At 35.0% G+C, this 21,088-nt stretch overlaps 1 protein-coding gene across 1 annotated transcript; it reads right to left on the minus strand.

The window, feature by feature from the left end:
• Positions 1–855: 855 nt before the first annotated feature.
• On the minus strand, positions 856–14,197 carry optc (opticin). Its single transcript, NM_001003583.2, is given in 7 exon segments — positions 856–1,360; positions 1,439–1,534; positions 5,757–5,959; positions 6,621–6,779; positions 8,343–8,508; positions 11,681–11,827; positions 14,112–14,197. Coding segments are annotated over 7 exon segments (969 nt in total). The 5' UTR covers positions 14,139–14,197; the 3' UTR covers positions 856–1,189.
• Positions 14,198–21,088: the final 6,891 nt, after the last annotated feature.

Genomic DNA, 21,088 nt, shown 5'->3' on the forward strand with positions numbered 1-21,088 from the left:
GCCCTAGGAGTTAAATTTTTTTAGTTTTTGTTTTCCCGAATCCACCAAAGGCGCTGTGTACGGTTTTCAGATTTCAAATTTCTATCATATGTGCCATTCACACCTGCACATCTCGCGTGAATCCACCAGAGGTCGTTAACTGAATGGCCGACCAATTCCCCCACCCACTCACTTCCCTAAACCCAACCAACAGTGTTTTCAAAAGCATCGATTGACCCAATCACCGCCTTCACTAAACCCAACTGACAATGTTTTCAAAAGCAATCCAGAAAAAGAAAAGCCCTCAGAACATCTTACCATGTTCTCACCCTATTATTTAATCTAAAATAATCTGCCAATGGGGTAAGCAAAATAATCTTACGTCAAACGAAAAAAAACAAGATTAATTTGCTCACCCCATTGGCAGATTATTTTGCTTGTTTTAAGGAAAAACTCACTTAATATTGGCATATTATTTCTCAAAACAAGACAATATGTTTTGCTTGTCTAGAAAATGCTTCTTGATATAAGAATTTTTAGATATTTACACGAGAAACAAGACAAAAAATCTAAGCAAGAAAATCATTTTTTGCAATGTAGATTTAATCAAGTGGTTATTACCAGATGTCATATTGGACATACAAGAATAACCCATGTTTTTTTGCTCCAAGGTGAAAACCTTACTCTTTTGCTGCACAATTCCCCTCACTATAAAACACATTTTACTGGACTGTTTTGCTTTTAATGATTCCAGAAGACTTTTTTATGAAATGAACTCTCTTGAGGACACTATTTTGCACGAGTTTAAATGCATTATATTTCCATTTCTAAAGATGTTCTGTGACTAAAATAATTTTTAATAAATATATCTGTTTAATGAACCTGTTTTGTTTAAATGCACCAATATATATTACCCACATTCTCTGAGAAATAAATAAAAATATTGATTTTCAAAATAGGGTGTACTCAATTATGCTGAGCTCTGTAAGTTGGGATTTTAGTTAGCTAGTGTAGGTAAGGAGTAGATTTTGGAACACAAACATTTGTACATCCTGCAAAGTGCAAAGTCATAACGCACAGAGTGACTTGCAAAAAAAAACTTAAGCTAAAAACTTTCTCCTAGATATTGATTGGGTGACATTTTAAACTAATTCAATTCCTCGCTTCATATTATTATTCCGTAGCCTGTTGAAAAGAGAGAGACACTGTTTTAGACTGGAGTTCCTACAGGTAATCGTGGTAAGCAGAAATATGCCTGGGGGTAAAGATTGATGTCCACCGGGTTGCCGTCAAGCCTGATGTCCTCCAGTGCTTTCCGTATGTAGTTCTTGTCATGGCTGTTGCAGAATGTGTCTTGGGTTATGCTCTGTATGTTGTTGTTCTGAAGGAAATATTAGATTTGCATTACATTTTAATGTATTATTTGGTAGTGATGAGGTGTGCAGGAGCTGTTTTCTACCTGCAGGTGGAGCACTCGCAGGCTCTCGGGTAGGGGTACGGGAATGTAGTCTAACTTGTTGTGTGACAGGTAAAGAAATTGAAGTTCCTTCATTTCCTGCTCAGGAGAAAAATGAACAGAAACATAATTACGTTACATGATCACTTAAAGCTGTGTTTGCAATGTCACTGCATTTAAAAAAAGGCAAAAGCAGCATCTTTTCAAAAAGGCTGTTCATTTTTTAATCGTAATAATTTTTTTGTGGAAAAACTTATCAGTATACGACAAAATTAGCTCTCAGAAATCTGTTTATATTCCATAAAAGTATATATTTATACCTACTTTTCATATCTACAGTGTAGGTACAATTTTATACCATTATGAAATAAAAACAGATTGTTTAGAGCAAATTTTGTCTTACTATAATGACAGATTTTTCAAATAAAGGTGTGAAAAAATATACTCTATAAAAATAAATAATAATATCATAACTAGAATTGCTATTATATTATTATTATTTACTAAGCCAATTGCCAAATTCACTGGCTTTCTCTAAAGCTGAATTTCCTGAACCTATGATGATTTGAAAAACAGACAGCTGTTTTGAAAAAAAAAAAAAAAAACTATTTAAATGCTTTATTTACTTGTTCACAGATTAAATACCAACTATGTTAACAAACAAAAATGTTATGGCTAGAGCAATTAATGAATAACAAAGAAAAGGTATCTTTTATCACATTTTTTTGTCCTCTGTCACATCTGTTTAAGACATGGTGCAAAAGTCCAAAACAGATGTTACACGGGTGATAGATTGAATTGGATTTCAAGGGCCTTGTCAATCTTAGTCTTCAACATTAATACAACATTGATTAAAACATTTAATGACAATTAATTTACACAAATTTATATACATGTCCTGTCGGCTTCATACACACTATTTAAATATTATATTTCACACTTAGCTGATGATTGATAATAAAGTGGGTTTGACATGCTGTCCTGGGAGAGAGCCATGAGCTCAAAAAAATTCTTAAGCCCGGGGCTTCCTCCCATTTCATCGGGAGAGAGGGGAGTCTGAGCTCAGGTAGGTCTTGCTACCCTGAATATGTTCTCTCGGCCTATTCTTTGATTATTAGGGGTTGCCATGGCGGAAGAAACTGACAACTATACTAGTATGCGGCTATGTACTAAAACACCGGCCCAGTACTAAAACACTTGAAATCAGAAGTTTACATACACTCTAAAAAAAGAAACAAAACCATTTTTAAAAAAAAAAATGTCTGATGGTAAATCATAATAAACATTCACTATTTTAGGTCCGTTAGGATTACCTAAATGATTTACATTTGCTAAATGCCAGAACAATGAAATAATTTTTTTGGAGAATTTTTATTGTTTCTAGACAGTCAAAAGTTTACATACATTCCCTTGGTATTTGTTTTAGCTTTGCTTTTAAACTTTGGTCAAATGTTTTGTGCATCCTTCCACAGGCTTCTCTTAATAGTTAGGGAATTTTGGCCCATTTCTCCTGGCAGAATTGGTGTAACTGAGTCAGATTTGTTGGCTGTCTTGCTCACACAAGATTTTTTTTTTTAACTCTGCCCCAACATTTTCTACAGGATTGAGTTCAGGGCTTTGTGATGGCCACTCCAAAACATTCACTCTGATGTCCTTAAAGCACATTTTAACTAATTTGGCAGTGTGCTTAGGGTCATGGTCTGTTTGGAAGACCCATTTTAGGCCAAGTTTTAATTTTCTAGCTGATGTCTTGGGATGTTGCTTCAGTATTTCTAATGTTCTTTCTTCATGATGCCATCTATGCTGTGAAGTGGACCAGTCCCTCCTGCAGCAAAGAGCCCCACAACATGATGCTGCTGCCCTCATATGTCACAGTTGGGATGGTATTCCTAGGCTTGTAAGCTTTCCACTTTGTCCTCCAAATGTAACACTAGTCATTATGGCTAAACAGTTTAATCTTAGTTCCATCAGAACACAGGACATGTCTCCAAAAATTATTATTTTTCCCAGTGTAATTTAGCAAATTGTAAACTGGCTTTTTGTTGATTCTGGCTTGTTGAATTTCCCATATTGTCACAAAAGGAAACAATCCTTAAATACTATTCTACAGTTGTGCCTCCAAATAAATTTTCAGAGGCATAATAATCTTATTGTATGTAAACTTGACTTTCAAGAAAAGTTACAACAATTTGTCAAGAAATATCTCTCTCATATCTGCTTTTCAGCATAACAGAACCAAATTTGATAATCCTAACTTACCTAAAAGAGAAAAAGTTTAGTCACATTAACATCTGACTATTTTAAATGGTTATGTGCCTTTTTATAGAGTGTGTGAAAACTTGTAGTTTCAACTGTGTATACTGTGCCAATTTGGTTTATTCAATTTACTTATAATGCATGACTTTGGACTGTGGGAGGAAATTGTAGCACCTTGGGGAAACCCACGTCATGTGCGTTTTGATTTGTCTGATTGGTTATCATATAGTATTTAATGCGAGACCAGCTGTGGCCAATCATAAGCATGTGATCCTCTCGAAAGTAGTTTACAAATAAACATCCCTTTGATAAATGAAATGGAAAAATTTAAATGACAAACATGAAGTCATGATTTGACATCTTGGCTGTTGATAGTGGGTTCTGAGTGGTTGCTAAGTAGTTGCTAGGGTGTTCTTAATGTTTGCTAGGGTGGTCTAAGTGGTTGCTAGGCATTGCTAAAGTGTTTTGAGTGGTTGCTAAGATTGTTCTAAGCGGTTGCTAGGGTGTTCTGGGTGGTTCCTAAGGCATAGATAGGTGGTACCTAGGCAGTTGCTAAGGTGTTGCTAAATGGTTGCTAGGGTGAGTAGTTGCTACGCGGTTGCTAAGGCATTGCAGGGTCATTGCTAAGGTGTTGCTAGGTGGTTGCTTAGATTTTCTAAGTCATTGCTAAGGTGTTTGCTAGGGTGTTCTGAGTGATTGCTAAGTGGTTGCTAAGGTGTTGCTAGGCGGTTGATAGGATGTTATGAGTGGTTGCTAAGGCATAGCTTCATGGTTGCTTAGGTGTTGCTAGGCAGTTGCTAGGGTGTTCTAAGCTGTTTCTAGGAGGTTAATAAGGCATTGCTAGGTGGTTGCTATGGTGTTGCGAGGCAGTTGTTAAGGTGTTATGAGTATTTGCTAAGCAGTTGCTAATATAATTTAGCATGATTCTAATATGAATTAGCATGTTGTTAGCATAAATTAGCATGTTATTAGCCTTGTTTTAGTATGGATTAGCATGTTGCTGGTATGTTTCCAGTATAAACTAGCATGTTGTTAGCATGAATTTAGTATGAATTAGCATGTTGTTAGTATGATAAGTATGTTTGTTAGCATGTATCCCCCTGCTAAAAAATCCAGCTTAAACCAGCCTAGGCTGGTTGGCTGGTTTTAGCTGGTCGACCAGGCTGGTTTTAGAGGGGTTTTGGCCATTTCCAGGCTGGTTTCCAGCCTTTTTCAGCCTGGTCTTAGCTGGTCAGGCTGGAAAATGACCAGCTAAATCCAGCTAAAACCAGCTTGACCAGCCTGGTTTTAGCTGGACAGAGCTGGTTTTGGCTGGGCTCCCAGCCTGGCTAGGCTGGTCAAGCTGGTTTTAGCTGGTCATCTCCCAGCCTAACCAGCTAAGAACAGGCTGGAAATGGCTGGAAACCAGCCTGGAAGTGGCCAAAACCCCTCTAAAACCAGCCTTGTTGCCATCTGTGATTAGCAAATTGGTAGTCTGAGTTAAAGGAGCCAAACCTTAGGTCTATATGACAGTCTGGTGCAAAGTTATGAGGTCAGAAATTTTGGTCCAATGTTAAGTCTATGGGACATTTTAGAATTTTCCAGGACATTTTTCGGAAATTCGTAAGTCGGATCAGTGGGAAAAGATATAGCGACCTAATTCAGTATAGTTCGGTGGTTGTAGTAAGAACAGTCTAGAAGGAGATGCATTCTTAAAATATAGTCTAAGAAGAAACAGAATTTTATGTAGTACAACAGTATGTTGGCTTTCTCAAGACAACATAATCTTAATTTAACATTTACTAAAGAATTATTAAAATTTAAATGCATGCTTGTTAACATTAGTTCATGCACCAACTAACCATGAACGACTGTATTTTCATTAACTAATGTGAACAAATACTGTAATAAATGTATTGTTCATTGTTTGTTCATGTTATTAAATGCAACAACTAACATTAACTAATTTACACTTATTGTGTTCATGACTTTTTTGTCTTTTGATTATGAAATGCAGCATTGATAAGCATACAAATCTTCTTCTAGAAGAATTTAAAACGATTCAACAACACTGAACAGTATTCACCTTAAAGGCCTCAGCATGCATGCCTGAACTCCTCAGCTTATTATTGCGGATGTCGATGTGCTTGAGGGAAGCTGGGAGTTCAGGAAGAGCCTGGATGTTGTTGTCAGCCATCATGAGATCCTGAAGTTGAAGCAGTGAACGAAAAGCATCCTCGTTCACTTTACCAATCTGGTTTCCACTAAGGTCGATCCGTTTTAACTGATCTGAGAACAGCATAAAGTAATAAACGGTTTGATCAAAGGCTCCATTCAAGTCCTAAACCTAGTATTAAATTTTTCTGGTATGTAGACAGATTTATTTAACCTTTTACTCGATTATCATTTGCTTGAATAATAAGAGTAAACTATTTAAACTGTAAACAAAGCATACAGTGTTTTTAAAAATCTGGTATACAATGATGTGTTTTTATTCCTCTCACAGTTCATCCATTGATTTAAAACAACAACAACAATAAAAACGTATTTAGAATGAACAAATTACTTACAGCAGATCACAAACAACCTCAAAAACATGAAACAAGTCTGTCCGCACATAACGTATATTGAATAGACAGTACTGTAGGGAAGTACTTAATAATCTGGAGGAGCAAACCACAGTGAACTCAAAAGAGCTTTGGCTATGCTTGTGATAGTCACGTTAAAAAAACAGGCCTAACATTATTTTCATGACAGAAAAAATACAAAGAAAATGTGCCTCTTACTCAGTTTTTATTATGCACATGGATGATTGGTAGAAAGGCCTTACTATTTAAAATAATTAGTTTCAGTTCTTTTTAAATCCAAGTTCCTTAAACTAGAAGTGCAACCAATTGTTTAAAATGCAGTATGTGCAGAAAAAAACACATTTTTATTTGGAAAAGCTTACTGAGATTGATGAAGTCTGCGGCTTTGATCTCTGTGATCTTGTTAAAGCGAGCGTAGAAGTGTGTGGTTTCTTTGGGAAGAGGGGGAATATGAGTCAGATCTGAGTCATCGCAGTAAACGCTGCCGCTGATACACACACACAGAAGGCATGTGGGCATCCCTGCCGGACAGAGGGAAAGAGAGCCGTGTTATGACATTTCACACCACTAGAAGGCGCAGGTTTCCTAGTTGAGACAGAAAAACACACCATCAGATTAAAAGTGCCCTTATTATGCTATATTAAAGGTTCCTTCTTTTTATTTTGGATGTCTCCAACATTAGGTTTACATGCATTCAAGGTCACAAAACACCTTATTTCATCTATTTACAGGAGTATCTATATCCTGCCGCTAGTCATTAAATGTAAATATGTACATAAGATGTAAGGTTATTCAATAATAAGCACTAGTGTCTACAAAGTAGTACATAATTAATAGGCATGGATATTTATGTTCTAGTATTATAATAATATTTCAATTAAAGGTAAAGAGAAGTAAGGAAGTAAATCAGAAAAATAATTTTCATATAATCAATCAATCAATTGTCAAAATTCTAAGGAGTACCAACTAAAGAAAATAATAGTAGTATTTAATAGGAAGAAAATAGGTATTAAATCTGTATCAATATCTAATCATTGATAAATACTAGTGTTTGAAAATGATTTACGAGTGTCTATTTAATAGGTACTGCTACTACTATACGTATATCGAAAAATTATGACAAATTCTGTGTAGTGATGTAAGTACAACATATTACTAGTACTAGTAGCTAATGAATAAGTACTATTACCCAGTGGAAAAATATAAATAGTTAAAAATAAGTATTGATAGCATGAGTATATACACTCACTGACCACTTTATTAGGTACACCTTACTAGTAATGGGTTGGACCCCCTTTTGCCTTCAGAACTCCCTTAATCCCTTGTGGCATAGATTCAACAAAGAGATTTTGGTCCATATTGATATGATAGCATCACGCAGTTACTGAAGATTTGTCGGCTGCACATTCATGATGCGACTCTCCCGTTCCACCACATCCCAAAGGTGCCCTCTTGGAATAGGATCTGGTGACTGTGGGGGCCATTTGAGTACAGTGAACACATTGTCATGTTCAAGAAACCAGTTCTTAGCTGACAAGAGTGACTGTGTTCTTCCGCTTCTGTAGCCCATCCGCCTCAAGGTTGGACATGTTGTGCATTCAGAGATGCTCTTCTGCATACCCCGTTTGTAATGAGTGGTTATTTGAGTAACTGTTGCCTTTCAATCAACTCCAACCAGTCTGGCCATTCTCCTCTGACTTCTGGCATCAACAAGGCATTTGCGTCCACACAACTGCCGCTTACTGGATATTTTCTCTTTTTCAAACCATTCTCTGTAATCTCTAGAGGTGGTTGTGCGTGAAAATCTTAGTAGATCATCAGTTTCTGAAATACTCAGACCAGCCCGTCTGACTCTTAAGTCACTTAAAGTGGCCAGTGAGTGTATATACTGTTATATTTTATAAATTACATTTTTAAAGGCTTGCCATATTCGTCTGTATAAGGTAAGATGGCAGAGTTTATCCATTTGTCTTGATGATTGGTCTATTGACGGCAGTGCTGTATTATATGCTCTATGCAAAAGTAATATCAGAAAAGGTTTAATAGGGGCAGTTTAACACTTTTAAATGCAATGATCCATCTACCTAAGCCTGTGTCAGGTCCAAACAGGCCTGGTGCTTTGAAGTCTAGAGTTGAAGGAACAGGTGATTTCGTAGGACGAGGTGGCAGAGTCATTTCCTCCACATAGTTTTCAGGAACAAGCACAGCAGGTGGAGGAGTGACAGCTGTAGGAGGAGCTACTGTCTCAACCTTAAACAGTATGAAGATGGACGAAAACAGAATATTAAAATTAAATAATCAAAATTAAATAAAATCAAACAAAATAAAAATCACATTTCATTGTTTTTAAAAATATTGAGCACCACGTTAATGTTAGTTCAGGCTGATGCTCAGCTGTTCATAATGTGTACCAGTTTGGTTCTGACATCTACAAGTCAATTTAACACTCTTCAGTGCTTGGCGGCACGTCAATTCAACCATCCTCCACTTCTCCTAGATCATATCTGTTATTAGATTCAGGTATTTTGTCCAAGTATGTATACATCCCATAAAGCAAAATATCTCTGGCACTGCTCTGGCCCAAACAATCAGCTTTTGCTTGGCCCACATGCCGCAGTGAATTACAGTAAATGACTGGACCAAGTCTGGCTTTTAGACAAGGATCAAATACGGACCATATCTGGGCCAAGTCTTAGCCAAGTTAATAACCCATAACTGAGCCTGAACTGGGCCAGATATGTTGGTGTGTCATGACTTCAATGAAATTGATAAACCCATGAATCATTGCACTTTAAGCGTGCTATGGGCTTGATTTTTTTTTTTCAGCGACCTAATTGGTAGAATTTCTTTCTTTATTTGAAAATAATACAAATGTATTTTAAATGTGGGTCAAGATGGCCAAACTTACATGGCCCACACATCAATTATTAACATCTGGGCCAAATACTACAATTGACATCTGGCCCGAGTATTGTGTGCCGCCTTAAAGACTATGCCACCTCTGCCAAACCTGGGCCATGTTTAGCCCACATGCTATATGCCAGTGCCGGATTAATGCCTGCTGTGCCAGATTTCTGCCAAATCTGGGCCAGAGATCTTTGCTACCTGGAATGGTAATCAGCAAATCTTTGGTGTTATTAATTAATTATTTTAATAATAATATAAAATTATTTTTATTAACTAATAATTAATTATTAGTTATTAATTTTAGCTGTTTATGCATGGTTTCTGGTTCTGTTCTTTTAGGGGGTCTGATTTGATGCTGCACTTCTTGTATGCTTAGCTGCATGGACGAACGTGGATTTTCCTTAGAACAAAACCAAACCACCAATTTAACTGCATAAAGGGGTAGTTCACTCAAAAATTACAATTATTTCATCATTTACTCGTGCATCAATTGATCCAAACCTGTCAAATCAAAACAGGGATCAAACCTGATCCAAACTAGTTTCTTTCTTCTGTCAAACACAAAAGAAGATGTTTTTAAGAAGGCCTGAAATCTGTTACCGTTGACTTCCATAGGATTTGTTTTATATGGAAGTCTTACAGGTTTTCAGCTTTTTTTTTCACAGTATCTTCTTTCGTATTCAGCAAAAATAATGAAACTCATAAAGATTTGGAACCACTCAAGGGTAAGTAAATGAGTAAACAATGAGTAAATGTTGATTTTCTTGGTGAACTATCATCCATTAGATTAAAAGTATATCATCAAGATTAAAGGGCCATGGAAGAAATCATGAGTTCACAGTTTAGAAACTTGTACAACTGTTTTTTGGATGAAAAACTTTCTTTACACATAGGTAAAACAGAGGCTATTTCATTTGCTTCAAGAGTGAAATTTAAGAAAGATGATTCTTTAGTGGTTAGGATTAATGATTTGATATTTGAGTGAAAAAAAATTTGTAAATTATCTGGGATGTTTAATAGGAGATGTTATGGCAAGAAAGGTTTAGAGAAAGAAAAATTGCAAAGGGCACAAAATAAATGAATATGGATAATTTAAAAAAAAAATAATCCTTAAGCACATTTGCACAGAGTTGACAGTTTTATTTCAAAATTTATGGGATACTTGTATTTTTGTACAGTTTGTCTAAAATCTGTCAAATAAAAATTCAATTCAATTCTATTGTAATATCATACTATTTTAAAAGTTCCTAGTTTGTCCCATGACTATTTAATAAGCAGTTATTAGATGCTCTGTTTATTTTTCCCCCAATTTCAGTTTAACAGAGAGATTTTTTCAACACATTTCTTATCATTATAGTTTTAATAACTCATTTCTAAAAACTGATTTATTTTATATTTGCCATGATGACAGTAAATAATATTGTACTAGATATTTTTCAAGACACTTCTATAAAGTGACACTTAAAGGCTTAACTAATTAGGTTAACTAGGCAGGATATGGTTAGGCAAGTTATTGTGGTTGGTTTGTTCTGTAGACTATCAAAAAAAATAGCCAGAAAGGGCTAATAATATTGAAACCTTAAATGGTTTTTAAAAAATTAAAAGCTGCTTTTACTCTAGCCAAAATAAAATTAAAAAGACTTTCTCTAGAACAAAAAAAATGTTATCAGACATACTGTGAAAATTTCCTCGCTCTGTTAAACATCATTTAGAAAGTATTTTAAAAAGAAAAAAAAGATTTATAATTCCGATTTCAACTGTATTTATTCACAACTGGAAAAAAGTCCAAACTGAATAGTTATTTAATTGAAAGGTCAACATAGATGTAAATCAGAGAAAAATATTTTCAATCAATCAATCAATCCTCAAAATTCTAATTAGTAATATAAAGAAAATAATAGTAGTATTTAATCGGAACAAAAATATCAAATTAATAAATAAGTGCCACTCGAGGGTGAGTAAATAATGAGTAAATGTTTATTTATGGATGAACTACTTCTTTAATATTTAATGTTGCTGTTGTAGTTTTTTGATTAAAGTAATTCTGACTGAAATATTATACTTATTTCAAGCTATTTGAATACATACATTTTAAATAGTTATTATGACTAAATATTTTTGTACAATTAATCTTATCATTTTATAATTATAATTTTATTATGCAATAATATATTTTTCTCTCAAGTTAAAAATTTAATAAATCTTTAGTATGCAATATATTTCAAATAAAGAAAGGAAGGGAACTCTCAAAGCAGCTGCAGAGAATTAATTCATTTGTTTTCCCTTCAAAAGTTTAATCGATTAAAATAAATATTGATTTATCATCCAGTGGTCCTCCTCGTAGACCATATAAATCAAATGGATTACTTTTATAGCATTCATTTCCCTTTACTGTAGAAAGAAAAGTTTTACTTAACTATTAGAATTACTGCTTCTGACACATACAGGAAAGAAAATTATTCAGGTATGATGATAGACTGACACTGACAAAAAGAAACCTCTCGTGAAAGCTCACCTCCTCATGCTCATCATCATAATTATAGTGCAGATCCCATGAGTCTGGGTCATCATAATTCTCCAGGCCAAATGCTTTAAGATCCAAATCAGTTGGAGGGGCACCAAGACTAAAGCCCAGAAGAATCCAAACGAGATACAGCAACATCTAAAGGAGATAAAGTAAATGGTCTTTTCAGACTGCTTTGTAATTAGACACCAATTATGGATTTAACATCACAAAGTGTCAAGTTAATCCGCTCTATGCCATTTCCTGTGCCAACTTTCTAATTAGCTGAAAGACTGTGCTTCATTTTGAGGTTATGGTACCGTCCACTCTTCCCCCTTCCCGAGGGGTTTTATAACAGTCTGCAGGAGCTCTTTGTCTGTAGCCACAGATGCCTGTCACACCTCTATTTGTTTAACCTTTGAGGGCACTTCTTTCCGGCTGCTGAGACATGTACGTAGACCCATAATAGCTACAAACTTCACATATAATGACAGAGTGATGGTTAAACACTTTAGACCCTCCATGCGTTTAAAAACATAAATACATCAGTTTTTGTGTGCTTAGCTATGGTAATCTATCATCTAGTTGTATGGATGTGGAACATGGAAAGAGGCTGTTAGCAGATGACATGAGTGTGCAAAGCCAAAACATGAGTTTTCCACACAGAGAAATGGAAAAAAGTAAGAGACAACTTTTTGGAAATGTATGAATTTGGTTTGATGACACTACTGATTTCTTGTCAATTTTAAATGAAAACATGTTGTAAACTAAGCATTAAATCAAAACAGTTAAGAAATCAACATTTGATGGAATTACACCTTGATTCTCAAAAATGAAACAGATGTTATTCTGGCCAATCTCTCTCCCTCACTCTCTCATTACTTTAACACAATTGCAAGCTCTTCATTATTTTACTCCGGCATATTACTCAAGCCAAAAACTTGTACTTTTAAATAAGTATGCTTGTCAGTCTGTGATAGTTCACCCAAAAAAAAAAAAAAAAAAGAATTTACTCACAATTTACTAAACCTCAAGGGGTTCCAAACCTTCAGGAGTTTCTTTGTTCGTTTTAGCACAAAAGAAGATATTTTAAAGATTTTTTGAAAACTTTAACTATTGAATTCAATAATAGGAAAAAAAAGCTTATTATTGAAAAAAGCTAATTATTGCAGGTTTCCAACATTTTTCAAAACATCTTCTTTGTGTTCAACAGATCAAAGAAATTTAAATTGTGACAAGTGAAGGGTGAGTAATTTTCAGTTTTGGGTGAACTATCCCTTTAAGTATACAGTGCTCAGCATGAGCACACCACATTTTAAAAATTTATATTTTTATCAATTTCTCAATGAATATAAACAATGTATTTTGGTGCATTTAAACAAAACAGATTTATTAAACAGATATATTTATAAAAATAATATTTTAGTCACCAAAAATATAAATATGAAATTTGTAAGATAATACAATTAAATTCATTCAAAAATATTGCAAAAAGAACCAACAGAATTTTTATTTATTTATTTATTGATTCTCTTGATTTTTTCTCTTTTTTAAAATTTGTATTTAATAATTTTCTTTAACATATACATTTGGGTGTACTAGTTTTAAGACCGTTACCGTACGTTATTTTGTTAGATAATCTCCAGATTTGGCTTCAGTACTGACTAATCTGAGGTATATGCACAAATATAATATTGTATCCTATTTAAAATATGAATTTAAAAGATAGATTTGTGAGGGGTGAGCACTGTAATTTAGAATATACTGTTAACACCTCCGTGTTGATAACCTAACAAATGTAGATTTTTTAATTAGATTTGATTCAATTTTTTTTGTCATTACAAATGTACAAATACAATGCAAGGAAATGCAGTTTAGGTCTAACCAGCAATGCAATAGCAGCAGGTATAAGTTATAAGTGCATTTATAGAAAAACTATGATGATATTTACAGCTGGATGTACTATAAACATTATATACAGGTTGTATTAGCTATGAACAGAGATTTACAATAAATGAATATATGTACAGGTTGCTATTAATAATCAGTAGTGTGCAGATAGATAAACATAATTACAAATGTATGTACAGTTGGTGTGTACATAATTACAAATGTCCATGTGCAGTGGGTATGTACATTTCAAATAAGGGAATCAGTGCAATGAATATGTGCAATTATAAATGTGCAAATGTTAAACAGTGCAGTGATTTTGAGGAGTATCTTACATGATAAATCCAAATCACATGTAATCCTCTGATCTAATTTAACCCAGATTGACTCATGTTTTTTTTTTCACACTTGTTTCCCAAACAGCTCAAATTTAAAACATTAATATTCAAAGCTCCCCTGGGTCTCTTCAGTTATTCGGCTTAACCTGTTCTTAAAGTGTTCACAATTAAACCAAGAGACCAAAGAGTCTTCACTCAGCAGGAAGGAGGCCTACCTTTGATGTTTGTCTTTGAATGGCCATAGCCCAAAAGCAGCTCTTGCGGGAAAAGAGGTGTGGAAGCTGGCCTTGTGTTCTCCTGAGGATTGAGTATTGAATCTAACCCAAGATTAAGAAGGCGGTCAGGTTAGGTGAGGGGGAGAGCTGTGGGAGCTCAACTGGGGGATGGCCAGGTCAGTTTGCTCAGCTGTCACTAATTCTACAGCCTTGTCAATGGTGAAGTATCAGTTTGGTTTGGTAATTTACCGCTTCTTACCAGCAGGATGTTTTTCAGACGTGTTTCCCTAGAGAGATGCAAAGTTTCTTCTTCTTTTTGTTTTAAATTGCACTGCATTTACTGACATTTTTGTCATTCCAGAACACAGTTCTGGTCTGGTCATTTACGACTCCTTACCAGCAGGTTGTGCTTTTTAAGACGCTTGTCCTTTTTTTTATCTTGTATTTTGTTTAGTTACATTTTGGCATCTCAGAAAACTATTTTAATTTGACAATTTACATTTCTTACCAGTGGCTTGTGGTTTTTGCACTACAATAATGACATTTTTCAACCAATCACTCATTTTTAATATGTGATTCTGTCCTTATGTTCCTGCAAAATGGTAATTTCTGGCTGAAATGACTAGAAGGCAGCAAAATACTAACCACAGAGTTCAAGCAAACTGAGAAAACATTTTCATTTCAATTTGACAACAAATGCACTCACAAATTCTCACAAACAGATGAAACACGCTGCAAATAGTGCAGATAACAGAAATTGTCAGGGGACCATAAAAAGTGATGAACCCTACAAATCTGCTTCCTGGTCATTAGTGTTCAGCAGTGTTCAGTTCAGTAGTCTGACATGCTTGCCTTCTAACTTGCAGTTGTTCTTAGAGTAATTGTTATTAACATCACATTAAAATAACATTTTATTGTGCAATTCTTCATATTACAGCTGAAAATAAACAAAAAAAGGAAGCAAACATGAGTGCAGCGCTCGAGCTTAAGCTGATAACATATGGGCTAGAGCTATCTGACATGTAGTAATGCTGACGAGTTAACAAAATATCATAAAATGTGGTATTTGAAGATCGTTATGAACAATGTGTGTATATATACGTCCAGTAAAGTGCATATGAAGTGTGTATATATGTGATTTAATGTTAAAAATGTTTTATCAATTGATGTTTGCCTTGTGTTGCAAGGCTGGGTTTTTTGTGTGAGTTAAGCATCTGTGACGAATCCCTGCTTCAAGATGAAATTTAGGAAAAACCATTTCACCTGTTGGTCTGTGTGTTTATTACCTGGCAATGCTATCTTATGGCAGTTCATAACATTATGATTCAGTGGCTACTTCGTGTAAAATTGTACAATCTCATTTGTTCAATTTAGTTTAATTTGCTTATTCCCCAATGATGGTTGGGTTTAGGGGTGAGGTCGGGTGCCACCCCTCTTTTAAAAGACTGTGGCTGAACTCGAATTAGTCACTAAACTGAAAAATGAAAAATAATGATATTTTCTTGTGAGATCAGGCTGGACATGGATGTTAAAATAATTTCTGGCAATTCATCAACTGAAGGCAACCAGGTTTGTCACTTTTTAGGGTCCCCCGACATCTTCCGTTGTGTTCTGCTATATGAGCGATTTTGTGTAAGTGTTAATTTGTGTGCATGTGTGTTGTCAAACTGAGATGTTTTCTCAATTTGTTAATAATTTACTTTTTGAATGTGTTTTCTTCGGTCAATGTATTTTTTCAAAACATGAATAAGCGGATTCCTGCAAATAAGCTATATTTTAGATCAGTTGTTTGCACAATACTATGTAAAAATCTAATTGCACTTAAACAAGTAAGATTTCATCACATGTTCATTCATTTGTTTTCCTATAGCTTAGTCCCTTTATTTATTAGGGATTGCCACAGCGGAATGAACCATCAACTTAGCTTGCATATGTTTTACACAGCGGATGCCCTTCCAGCTGCTACCCAGTACTGGGAAACATACATACACATGTGTAACGGAGGCCAGCCAGTAGGTTCTGTGCAGGTAAACCTCACTCCTCTGACCTCTGAGGGTGCTCTAGCGATATATGCTAGACGACATGGTCTTTAGCCTCCTTGTTAGAGCAACTGACCACCATGCGGAAGGTCGCCAGTTCGATCCCAGCTCGGAGCGGGTTGTGTGGTGTAGGACCGGTGGGGTTACACATGCACACTCATACACTACGGCCACTTTAGTTTATTCAATTCACCTAAAGTGCATGTCTTTGGACTGTGGGGGAAACCCATACCAACATGGGGAGAACACCAGTTGGTGTGGGTTTCCTCCGGGTGCTCCAGTTTCCCCCACAAGTGCAACAATATTTGGTACAGGTGAATTGGGTAGGCTATATTTCCCATAGTGTGTGTGAATGAGTGTGTATAGATGTTTCCCAGTGATGGGTTGCAGCTGAAAGGGCATCCGCTGCTTAAAAACATATGCTTGATAAGTTGGTGGTTCATTCGGCTGTGGTGACTCCAGATTAATAAATAAATAAATAAATAAATAAATAATGAACAAAACAGTAGGGGTGGGACAAAACATTGATATGTCAATATATCGTGATATATTCGACCGTGATACATCATTGATACTCTGTCTCCAAGTATCGATATTTTTCCTAAATGCAAAAAAACCCAAAAGATCTAAATTAATTAAACAGACATACACACAGTTTACCACTTTGGCTGCAGTACACACATCTGCCACCAAGTGACGTATCCAGTAATGGCGGATCAACAATACGTCAGAGAAGCACCAGCGCCATTTAAAACCACTGACAGATGAGCCATTGTAATGGTGAATCTCGGACATATGGATATCTTGTCTGTCCAGGCTGGACCGAGGTATTTGTGTTTCAAACATCACAACTCACTCTAATTTTCCACTTGTTTTTCCCTCACAGACGAGCTTTCACTTCGCTAGATCGCTCGCCTTTGCCCGCGGTCAGTGCTGCGAGATTTACAGGATTATGTTCTCAAAATATTTCATTCCCCAAGATGTCAATAGGATATGAACATATAATCTGAAGGGCTTTGCGTTTATTTAATCATTAAAGACCTTGTAAAGGTCCTGTAAGATGATTTTGTTGAATATATTATATAAGGATATTAGAATTTTGGCTGAAAATATAGCCTAAGGGAAATAAAAAACTGTTAAAAGTTCCTTTTTTTATTTGATGACAAAATAACTAATGTTCTCCACTGCTCGAGACACTATAAGTGCTCAGAGGAGTCTGTGTTCACCTCTCTGAGCATTCTGATCAGTTACTGTTTTTGAAGAAAGTTTTTTAATCTAGTGAGAATGCATGATTTTGGCTGATTAATAAAAATAAAGCAAAAAATAAAAGCATAAAATGCATTAAATAAGTTGTCAATGTTGTATTAAGTGTCTTAATTTTACAGAACTTATTTATGTTGGCAGTGTTTTCTTAAATGTAGGCTATATTCCACAAAATGGACATTCTGCTGCTATGACTAATTTAGAAATGTGCCCTTTCAGTCACAAACGTCTCTCTGCACGTCTTGTTTGACAGCTTATAACTCTTGTTTTACACTGTTCTGATTCTATAAAGCGTGTGCTGTTAATATAATAACTTTTTGATGCATTTTTTCTCATTCCTTTACAAATATTGTGATAAATCGTGGATGGTTTTCTTGTGTTATATCGATATATTGAAGAATCGTTGTGATATATCAATATCAGGGGCAAAATATTGTGATACTATTGTATTATGAGTTAACGGGATTCCCACCCCTATAAAACCCACAAGAGATAATTTCTGGTTTTGCCAGAATCAGATGTTAAGAATGAGCCTGTAGGATGTTTTTAGCATTCCTGAGCAAAATTCTGATTTAGTGGGTTTCAGATGTGTGTCCTAGCAATATGTGAGGTTTCTCTCTCTCTCTCTCTCTCTCTCTCTCTCTCTCTCTCTGTCTCTCTTTTTGTACTATATTTAATGATGTTTTTGATTTCAACACATCGGTTTGTTAATTTTTTTTCCCCAGCAGGTTTTCGTTTTCAGACATATGTGTCCTAGTAATATTCAGGTTTTCTCTTTTTTTAAATGGTTTTTGAATTACATAATGAATTTGTGCATTTCCAGGAAGCAGTGGTTTAGAATAATCAGCCCATCTTTGTTGTTGCCAATGCATTCAAGGAATTTAATTCTTAGAGTTCATAATATAATAGTGACAAGGAAAAATCTGGGTTGTAATAGTTTGACTCGATTTGCTGAAGTCACAAAACTGATTGTAACCCTTTAAAGTCAGATTAAACTAATGCACCTAATGTTATTTCATGGTGTGTTGAGCAGGTCAGTGAGGTCAGCTGTTTGTGATTTGACTCAGACCGACATCCAATAGCAAACCTACTGATCGACCTTTGACTTTGTCTGATTTTTTACTGGCGTCTGCATGGCAAGGCCCAAAATAGACACTCATTCCTGCTTCATTGCTTCTCTTTCAGAGGTCTTACATCACTTCTGAATTAGCAACCATGTTTCGGAGATCAGACTTTCCACTGCTAAATTCTTTGTGCAGATAACGACAAGCTGAGACTAAACCAATAAATAACCAGAAAGGAAGTGCATAAAACTTTATGGTATCTCTCTTATCATGAGGAAAATGTTGTTGTTGTTGTTGTTGTTTTTTCAGCACAAAAGTTTTTTTTTTTTATACTTTTAGTGTTTTAGTTCATCCAAAATGCAATAGAAAATAAAAGTGCAAAAAAACAACAACCAAAAAATCAGGAAACATTATTGTTGTTTTGCTGCTTAATATTTTTGAGCAGACCGTATTCGGTAGAAAGTTTAAAAAAACACAGCACTGTACAAAGAAATCTTTTGTGAGATTATAAATGTCTTTGCTGTCAGATTACCTCAGTTTAATATATTCTTTCTGAACAAATTCAGGGAAAAATATTAGGTTAGAATATTCACATTTTTCCAGATAGAATTTGAACTATAGATAAATGCATAACAGATGAATATTGAACAAATTAATGGATTTGTGTTCATTCCAATACAAAAAATAAATAAATTAAAAATTAAAAATCCATAAATGTGCCAGAATAAATGGTCAAATGTGTGTAGCAATTTACAAACACTGAAGAAGCAATCCGCAAATAATTTTCAGACAAAGTTATGTTTGTGACAAAAACATATTTGTGCATATTTTTTGATGCAACCTGGGCTCATTCTGAAAACGTACCCATATATATACATTTCTGGAGAGCATCAAATACGTCCCAGGAGGTACATTATTTGCAGTTTTTGTTTTCGAAAATCTACCAGTGGCCGCTGTGTATGCTTTTTGAGAACTCAAAATTCTCGTGCGAGGGTCATTCACACCTGCTGTTCTTGCCTAAATCCACTAGAGGCCACTGTTGACTGACTGAGTTACTGACCGATCGGCTGACCCACTTTCCTCCTTCCCTAAACCCAACCAATAGTGTTATAAAAAGCACAGATTGACCCGCCCACCAATTTTTCAAAACCAAACCGACAGTGTTTAGAAAATATATCTTGAATTTTTACCACATTTCCATAATTTCTACCCTGTTATTTACTTGTTTATTTTTTTTTTATTAATTTTTTTGGCTTTTGTTTTTGTTTTACCTGCTTTTTGCAACCGTTCTTCGCTGGACTTGAACCTCGTCAACCTGGTCCACTCCTCTCTTTGTCCTAATTCCGCCAATGTATGCGGCGAGCCACTGGACAAATTGGTAACAGCAGAAAAGCCATCCAGACGGAGGTAAGCGATTAGCTGGTAAGCGCTAAAATGAATGCCATCATACCACCCCGTAGCCTTTGTTTTAAAGACGAAATGCAGCCAAATGTACTTTTGCCATACATAATTTGAAATCTTCAGAAATCTTTATATGGCTACGTTTTCAGAATGAGCATATGTTGCAACGTTTAGATTGACTAGTCTGATATTGTTTAGTTATGTGCTTATTTTAATTTTGACTTTGTGAATTTTATTTTCTTTCTTTTCAAATTAGTTAAATATTTGTAAATCCCTTTACATATATTTGTGGCTCCAAATCGATTTGGCTGGAAATATGAAACAATTAACCCAACCACCCTGCAAACTTTAAATCTTTTTGTTCCTGTCTGATTGAATTAGCAGCCGAGCTCCATCCAGACTGATCACATGCTTCCACAGAGAGAGAGAGAGAAAGAGAGAGAAGGGAAAAATCCTCTGCATTCTTTCCGACACAATTTATTATCTTCTCTACTAGTTTCCTCATGTAGTTAGCTAATAAACATGCAGTTGTGTACAACAAGATTTTATTTATTTAAGGTTTCATTAGTTAATGTTACCTATTTACTAACACGAATAACATAGTTGTGCATTTATTAATGCATTGAAATTCATGGTTTTTAACATTAATGCACTATGGATGCACTATATGCAGAGCTAGTGTTTTTAGCCAATAATGAACTTCCAGTGAAAAGTTTATGTGACTATTTTCAGTTTCATGAAGTTCCTTTTACAACATCTATGTTGTGATGTTCAAACATAATCAGTTAAATTGAATTAAGCATCCAATTTGGTTGTTAAAGAAAATAGTTGTAAAAAAAATGGATGAAAGTTTAAATGCAGGCACCATTATTAGCATCAGTCTAGCGCAGAAATTCCATTGAAAGCACTGAAGTAAAATAAATTTCTATATTTTAAATACATGGTGTGGAAAAATATAATTTAATGCAGTGCTTCGTGATTGGCCTGATACTTAGTTTACAACGTATCTCAGTGAAGATCACTGTTTTTGTTAAAGAAATCGGATCTTAAATGTGGCGATTTTGTATGGAATGACAAAATAACCAGAAGCCCTGGGGCTAGCTGACTAAAATTAAAAGTCTGTGTTCATATACCCTATTAACATGAACTAACAATAAACAACTTCATTTTTATTAACTAAAGTTAACAAAGATGTATAGATACTATAATT

This window comes from Danio rerio, chromosome 11 (assembly GCF_049306965.1).
Source record: "Danio rerio strain Tuebingen ecotype United States chromosome 11, GRCz12tu, whole genome shotgun sequence".
NCBI lineage: Eukaryota > Metazoa > Chordata > Actinopteri > Cypriniformes > Danionidae > Danio > Danio rerio.